Genomic DNA, 8,559 nt, shown 5'->3' with positions numbered 1-8,559 from the left:
TTGAGATGAAGGATTTGGGTGCAGCGAAGAAAATTCTCGGTATGGAAATTACTAGAGAAAGACATTCTGGCTAGTTATATCTTAGTCAGAAAGGTTATATTGAAAAAATTCTTCATCGTTTCAATATGTATGATGCAAAACCAGTGAGTACTCCTTTAACTGCACATTTCAGATTATCTTCAGATTTATGTCCTTAGTCAGATTATGATATTGAGTACATGTCTAGAGTTCCTTATTCAAGTGCAGTTGGTTCACTTATGTATGCCATGGTATGTTCCCGTCCTGACTTATCACATGCATTGAGTGTTGTCAGTAGATACATGGCTAATCCTGGCAAAGAGCATTGGAAAGCTGTTCAATGGATTTTCAGATACCTACGTGGTACATCTAGTGCTTGTTTGCAGTTTGGGAGATCTAGAGATGGACTTGTTGGTTATGTGGATTCAGATTTTGCTGGAGATTTGGATAGGAGAAGATCGCTTACAGGTTATGTTTTCACTATTAGAGGATGTGCTGTTAGTTGGAAGGCAAGTTTGCAAGCAACTGTTGCCTTATCTACTACTGAAGCAGAGTATATGGCTATTTTTGAAGCTTGTAAAGAAGCTATTTTGCTTAGAGGTTTGTACACTGAGCTTTGTGGAGTTACGTCTTGCATTAATATATTTTGTGATAGTCAAAGTGCAATATGCCTTACAAAGGATCAGATGTTCCATGAGAGAACAAAGCACATTGATGTGAGATATCACTTTATTCGAGGTGTGATTGCTGAAGGTGATGTCAAGGTATGCAAGATAAGTACTCATGATAACCCAGCTGATATGATGACAAAGCCAGTTCCCGCTACTAAGTTTGAGCTTTGCTCAAGCTTGGTTGGTGTTACAGTATAGTCCTAGAGACTATTTGGCGCGCGGTGATTTTACCTACATGAGGTATTTTTTGGTGATTGATGTTTTTATGCTACAAAAGGAAATTCGTCTCAAGGTAGAGATTGTTAAATATGTGATCCGAATTTTGGGCCCACAATATATTCGGATTAGTTTCCTAGTAGGAATCCTATTAGGTGTCTTTCTTTTATCCCCTATATATACTCTTGTAAGCCGTACGGGAAGAGGTGACGTTCCCATTGTGATTCCCCTACGTTTGTAATCATCTCCTCTATAGTGATCATTGCCGGTCGGCGCTCGTGGTTTTTTCCCGCAAGGGTTTTTCACGTAAAAATTTGTGTCTCCGTTGTGCATCTATTTTCATAACAGTCGCCATGGCCTTTGCGGTCTTGAAGGTCGCCGCTGTTGTCGGTGTCCATCGGGCTGCTGCTCAACACCAAGTGTATCATCGAGCTCGTCATCCTCAACATTGCAAGGAACAAAGGGGTAATCCATTAGTTAATTACTTAATCGATCGCCATGCGATGCATGTCGTGATTAATTAAGGCTAGGTAGCTGCTTGTGTTGTGTAGATCATGAGTGACCAGTCGTTCACGGTGCTCGGTGCTGGTGTTCGTGCCGGCTCTGAATCGCTGATCACGGCGATGGTGAGCCCTTTCCTCGCCATGGTGGTGAAGCCGCCGCGGCGCCTCGTGTTCTACAAGCGGCGCACGGTGGCGTGGGCTCACCCGGAACCAGAATCGGAGCTCCGCATCCTGGCATGCGTCCACGTGCCACGTGATGTGCCCGCGCTACTGACGCTCCTCGACGTGGTGACGCCGTCCAGCCGGTCACCCGTCGGCGTCCACGCCCTCCACCTCATCGAGTTCGTCGGCCGCTCCTCCTCATCAACGCATCCGTGTCGTCGTCGTCCTCCTATGACCTACGACGCCTCCGTCCACGGGCTCAGCCACATGAAGATGCAGTTCAAGCACATCTCCCACGCCTTCGTGGCGTACGAGGAGCAGGCGGTGGGCGTGTCGATGCGCACCATGGCCGCCGTCTTGCGCCCGTGCAGCTCCTCCCCCCGCCGCCTGCGCCCGGCTCCTCCCCACGCCTCCCGCGCCCGCCGGCGGCAGCCCGTGCAGTTGCTCCCCACTGCCGCCCGTGGAGATTGGAGAAGAGAGGAGAGAGGAAGAGAGGTGGAGAGGGGAGAGAAAGAAGAGGCTGACGCGTGGGGCCCACGTGGGTTCCACGCTGAGTCAGCTGCCACATAGGATAAAACCAGAGTCAAAACCGCCGAGGGACCTAATTTACATGGTTTTGTAAATTGAGGGATACGTCGTATCTGGTTTTACGGTTTAAGGATGATTTTGTAACTCCATGACAAGTTGAGGGACCTTCGGTGTACTTTTTCCTATATTTTACTTCCCTGACCCAGCCGGCCCATCGTGCCGAGACAGAGGCACAGATACGGCCCAAAGGTCAGGCCCAGGGCCCAGGGCCTTTCGGCCGACAAGAGCACTACCACCGATCCGACGTGTCCGCCCCTATCACCGACCACGCGCGTACACACTACAGTATGCCGCTCCACACTGCAACCTGGTCCCGCACGGCCCTGGACCCCACCGCTCAGTAACCTTCCTACCTCATGCCCGCGACCCAAAAAAAAAAAAAACCCATTTCTTCCCGAACCCGAACCCGCACCCGCCTCGCTCGCACGCTGCCTCCTCCTCGTCGTCCTCCTCCTCCTCGCTGCTCCGCAAGTCCGCATCGCCTCCCCCCTCGATCCCATCTCGGATCGCCGCCGCCGCAGCAGCAGCCGGGTGGGGCTGCGCTTGGCGGGAGGGAGGGGAGGGTATAGGATAGGGGAGATGGGCGGGGCGGTCTCCGGCGGCGGCGCGGGGGCGGCGGGGGCGGGGGCGGGGGCGGAGGGGGAAGGGGCGTACACGGTGGTGCTGAATGTGTACGACCTCACGCCGCTCAACAACTACCTCCACTGGTGCGGCCTCGGGATCTTCCACTCCGCCGTCGAGGGTGAGCCTCTGCCTGATCCTGACCCAGACCAAGCTCCAACCGTAAATCTCCCCCCAGTTTATTTTTATTATTTTACCATTTCGCATGATTTCTGATGGGATTCCAGCTTTAGTTTATGATGTAAAGGTGAGTTCCTTTTAGCGTTAAGGGTATCTACTACTAGATCTTGGTTTGTTTTCTAGGCAGTTTGCTACGCGAATCTGATAGTGGCGGGATGATTTGGCCGAGCTGACAGATTTATCGCGCTAGTAGGTTAGATGCCGTGCTGGAAACATGGTGGAACGGGATTCATAAAAAAATGTTTGGGGGTGAAAGGCAACAAACAGTTTGAATTGCGGAACGCATACCGGTAATTTTGTTCATCATTTCTGATTTGTGTACCAGTTATGTGAGCCCAGCTGCAAAGTAAAGCCATTGGTTTAACATTGGGACCAAGCATTGCTATGGTTGCTTGTGAAGATGGCATCAAATATCTTTCCGGTTTTCTTTCTGACGAGGCTTTTCTTAATTCATTTGGGAAAGATTAGATTCCTTATCAGTGCGTTTTCACTTTCCTTTAGAACTGGTTTTGTTTCTGGTACTGATCAAATTATACGGTTATATGACACATTTGAAAAGTATCTGTGGGGGTTGTATAGTGGAACAAAACATTTGCTTAAACTTTTGTTTTAACGGGCTCTACTGAGTTTTCAAAACATAGGTTTGTAATTTGTGAATTATTATGATAAATCAAATCGAAATGAGTACTTTTAGAGAAATGAAATTGAGTTGGATGTGTTGCACATTGATATACTTGATAAACAATGTTACAGTATTACCTTCTCTTGATACAATGACATGTGCGTTCTGATTCTAAATGTAAGGTTCTCCCAGAAAGAGCTTTAGCAATTTAGTTTTTGGATTGTTTCGTGCTATTGAATTTCTCTCGCAACTATGGGACACTAAAGAACTAGTAGAAGAAAAGTATCACATTGGGTGTGTATGTATTTATTGTTGGTACAGCCGCACACATTACCTTTGCCATTGTGAAGCCGTTGCACTAGAATCCTGTCCTGTGATGTATATCTCATATTCGTCTCATAGTGTATTAGTGTTTATGTTTTGGTTGGTTCAAGTATTAGAAGGCTCTATAGGATATACATGTTGTTTTAGCAAGGTTAGATGTTCTCATATTCGTCTCATAGTGTATTCGTGTTTATGTTTTGGTTGCAAGTATTAGAAGGCTCTATAGGATATACATGCTGTTTTAGCAAGGTTAGATGTTCAACTTCCTGTCAATTTTCTTTCTGTAGGAAGCTTTTACACAAAATGAGTACTATGTGTCTGTGACTTGGCTTCTCTTCCTTATTCATCGTGTTCAAAACTAGAAGTGTAGATTTAGTAGTATTATTACTGTGATGTGTGATCAACTTTCCACCCCAATGTATGTTCTGTACACTTTAGCTAATTGTTTTCATGCTTCTATGATGATGATGTAAACTTCTCTTAGTGTTTTAATGTATTGTGTGGACTTAAAAACAATTTAATTCTCTATGTGAATGATGGTTTTCCATGTCCTGCATTTTTTAATGATTTATCTCCTTGACTAATTCTATGTTGAACAGTCCATGGATCGGAGTACAGTTTTGGAGCTCATGATCACCCAACGAGTGGGGTTTTTGAGGTGGAACCAAAGTGCTGCCCAGGGTTCATGTACAGATGTTCAATTTTCATAGGCCGTACGAGTTTGAATCCCTTAGAATTTCGAGATTTCATTCAGAGAATGGCTTCAGAATACCATGGAGATACTTATCACCTCATTTCCAAAAACTGTAACCACTTTACGGATGATCTCAGTACCAGATTGACAGGAAAACCGATTCCTGGCTGGGTTAACCGACCTGCGAAGCTAGGTAATAAAACTTGTGCTCCTTTTACATCATTATATTTTGATTTTTCTAATACTTTATTACTAAGCAGTACATCACACTGGCACTTTGGCATATTACCTTGTCAAAAAAGATAAGATTGCAACAAACTATGTCCATTATGTGGGACAGTTTTTCAAAGCAAGATGAAACAAATATTCGACTTGTAGTATCTGGAGTTTTGAACTTCCAGCCTATTTTCCTGACTAGTCAGGATTCTGGACAAGTTATAATAAAAGGTAGCGAACATTAAGGCTTGGGGGAAAGGTCATAGAGTGGTGGATTATGCAGTATTGTTTTACACAATTCAGAAATCTGGATCCAAATCCTTAGGATTTTTTTAATTAAATATGTCCCGAAAAGTTATAAAGCAATCCCCTCTCCCACACACCTTTGTTCAGACATGGGCGAAAACAATATCAATTGAGAATGAGATGTTGATTTATGTCCAGGGAGTATCATCTGCTGACATGAACAAGAAGGGAAATGTCTGAACAGACTACAGAGTATTGAGTATTCACAGAAATGATGATGAGATCATAGATGATAAAATCATAGAGATAGTAATATGTGGCAATATAAATGAGGATTACTGAATGATCCAAATTAGGAGTATGTTGGATCTCCTCATAGGTGTCAACTAAAATGTTAATGACATAATTTAATATTAATAATTTTATATCAAACTTGATATACATGAGTACATGGAAGTTTAATAAAGTTAATTATTTCTCTGTTAGTTGTTTAATATATTGGGCCCATCATTTTGAAATCCGTCATAGAATTAGAAAATGCCATCTACCGTTCTCCACCAGATGGAGAAAATAGCTTAGCTTCTGCTGGCAATAAGCTCTGTATCAGCAGGTCAGGTTCCAACAAACAACATAGGTCTTTCAAAAATAGGAAAGTCTGTTTGGATGAGGAGGATTAGATTGCAGTTTAGCTTCTCATTGTCTGCTTGTTAGCTTATCAGCCACAGCCAAAGTTTGAAATTTTGAAACATAAATTTAGTAGCTTTTTAATCGTAGTCTATTTTCCAGTATTATCCTTTAAATCGCAAACAACTCAAATATACAAGTGTTACCCATAAATTAGTTTCGGTTGTTTTGTTCATTTTTCTACGGCTTGTTAGACATAGCTCAAACAATCGGAGCATCATGACATATGTTTCTATATTGGAATTATGTGAGAGTAATATGGTGTTTCAGTTTAAATATATCAATCAATAAATTTTAAGTAGTCCGGTAAGTTGGCAGGGCAGAATTTGTTCCAACTGTTTCTTGCCCCTGTATTGCATGTGAGCCTGAGAGAGAAATTGATCCAAGATGCACGTTACTGTGTTTGCCTTGAGCTGTCCACTCTTGACCCAACTTCAAGCCATTTACTCAGAAAGAAACTCATATATCAACATCCAATTATTCAAAGCTGCTAAAATGCCAAAATATGTACATTTCCTGCTCCCAATTCTGTTCTGAATTGTTCTGTTGCAAAGATGACAATTCATAGTCACCCTTTCTTTAGCATGTATGATAATCCAAATTATTTCAGGTGCCTTTTGCAACTGCCTTCTGCCAGAAAGCATGCGGTTGGAGTCAACTGGGACAAAGCACCTCGCGGACTGTCATTTCTCAGGTAGATACTGTTGTTTGTCCTGTCATAAGCTCACTAGCTGCTACGTTAGCTGATCATGCTATTTCAATCTCATGTTTGTGTGTGGTTTGTGGTAATGTTGCATTTTTTTCCTTTAGATGATTCCCGCACATCCAGCAATGAGCATTTTGAAGATGAAGATCTTGAAGACAAGCACCTGCTTTCACAATCTTCTGTTTCTGAAGATGCAATTGTAAAGGAAGTTCACAGGTGACAAACTGCTGAGGCTATACAGAATAATTTGGTGTGTAGTTTGTCATTCATTTTGTACATTGTAATTCTGTATTCCAAAATTTAGTGCGCTCTTTGTATTCTAAGTTGATATTCATATTATTGTGGCCGGTTTATTGTCATGATTAATTTTGTTCATTCCATTTGTACAAACACTGTAATACCCTACCTACTGAGGCTCCTTATAGGTAGTCTGGAAGTCACTCTGCATGTGTACTCTTAAGTCTTAAATTCGTTTCTTGTAAAAATGTGAGTTCAAAGAGCGAGTTGATCCCGATGACTGCGACGTATTGTCAGTGAACTGTGCATAGAATTTGTTCATGTCCATTGATTTTTATGGTTGCTGTTTTGAATTAATTAATTAAGTCGACTATTGACCCATTGTAATAGAAATTTTCCAGTTGCCACCTGAAAATGATACAAAGGAGCAGTAACAGGGGTAGTTGGCCTACCATATCCATGGCTGTTTGTTTTGGATATACTCTCATAATTTATCCATTGTGAATGATGACAGTAATAGCAGATTAGCAAGTCATCCTTTAAACTCTTAGTTGCAAAGTTGGGTAACTTTGGTCAGATGTATGTGTTGAAAGACGCCAGTGATTCAGTGTCTACCAGTTTCTGGTCGGTTTCGTTTATCGTTAAGAATGTTAACCCTTCATTTCAAGTTAATGTTCTGATCGTTCTGAATCTAGGAAGGCTCCAACATCAACCCTGAAGATTGTACTACCAAACTTTTACCTTTTACCTGGTCAATTCAGTTTAACCTCTCAGCTGAACAGAGTATAAGATCTAGAAGTAGTTGAGAGTTGCTCCATGTGGTGGCCAAATTGCTAACTGAATGGTCTCAGGAGGGTTGCATCTGCTCACCTATAACAAGCAGATTGCTCTGCACTTAATATATGTCAACTCTGTCAGACCCATATAACTAAATACTATATCGTTTTAGGTTATAAGACTTTCTAGCATTGCTCATATTCATATAGACTAGAAAGTCTTATAACCTGAAACGGAGATAGTACATGGTATGCATGTCAGACTGTCAAATACTCAAATGCATTATCTGGACATTTCGGATGTAATAACGACGTTTGCCCATTTACTTAATTTTATGTATGCTTTTCATGTGTGAAACAATTTGGAGAAATCCTCACCAGGGCATCCAAATCGTTTCAGTTTAGCTGAAACATCAGATAAGGCAAGTTGTTGCCCAGTACTAGGAACTTATGGGCAGACAGGTTTTAGTGGATCCACGTTTTGCATGGATATGTTATGTTCCAACAATGTTCAGGTTCGATTGCCTTTTTTCATTGCTAGGGTTCAAAAGCAAAATCATCATGCTTTCAAAAGGAAGACTTCAACTATTTTCATACTTACTGGAAAGAAATAGATAAAATGCCTGCAAATCAAATTGCGGTAGATGAACTCAGCACACAGTAAGATGTTTTTTTTTTCTGTTCGTCCTGTTTGTTCGATTTTTCTTTTGTGATGTATTTATTCTTTAGAACTTTGGCAGGGAGCCTTGCTTTGGTGCTCGTCTATGTGTCGTGTTTTATTATTTCTATGAGATGAAACATTTTTTTTTTTGCTTTCTAGTTCTAGAAAAAAGGTTATATATCATTGCAAACATGCTGTAAAACTTACCCACTTACAATTTAAATATATACTTTATATATGGTCAATGCAAACGATTAATTAATTGTCAAATTTCACATTAATTTACACAAATAATGGGAGATGCACCGGTCAGCAAACCATTCAATGTATGAAAAAAAAATGGTGGCAGAATAGTTTGAAGTACCTGTTCTCCCAAAATATAAGAGATTGATATGTGATATAATTCTTTGTTGGGGGCATTTCATCGCCCTTCA

At 41.8% G+C, this 8,559-nt stretch overlaps 1 protein-coding gene across 1 annotated transcript; it reads left to right on the top strand.

Annotated features, from left to right (window-relative positions):
- The first annotated feature begins 2,544 nt into the window (after nt 1-2,544).
- On the top strand, nt 2,545-6,965 carry LOC4341303 (deSI-like protein At4g17486). Its single transcript, XM_015785994.3, has 4 exons — nt 2,545-2,900; nt 4,505-4,792; nt 6,356-6,439; nt 6,556-6,965. The coding sequence occupies exons 1-4, from the start codon at nt 2,738-2,740 to the stop codon at nt 6,669-6,671; spliced, it is 651 nt and encodes a 216-aa protein (XP_015641480.1). The 5' UTR covers nt 2,545-2,737; the 3' UTR covers nt 6,672-6,965.
- Nucleotides 6,966-8,559: the final 1,594 nt, after the last annotated feature.

Source organism: Oryza sativa, chromosome 6, assembly GCF_034140825.1.
Source record: "Oryza sativa Japonica Group chromosome 6, ASM3414082v1".
In the NCBI taxonomy this organism is placed as follows: Eukaryota; Viridiplantae; Streptophyta; class Magnoliopsida; order Poales; family Poaceae; genus Oryza; species Oryza sativa.
This window is presented reverse-complemented; position numbering and strand designations above follow the sequence as displayed.

What these genes read in the sequence shown, in the direction of transcription:
- LOC4341303 (XM_015785994.3), top strand. Translation starts at nt 2,738, where the DNA reads ATGGGCGGGGCGGTCTCCGGCGGCGGCGCGGGGGCGGCGGGGGCGGGG. An exon ending in CTTCCACTCCGCCGTCGAGG is followed by an intron (nt 2,901 to 4,504) that starts GTGAGCCTCTGC and finishes TATGTTGAACAG; the next exon opens with TCCATGGATCGGAGTACAGT. An exon ending in TAACCGACCTGCGAAGCTAG is followed by an intron (nt 4,793 to 6,355) that starts GTAATAAAACTT and finishes AAATTATTTCAG; the next exon opens with GTGCCTTTTGCAACTGCCTT.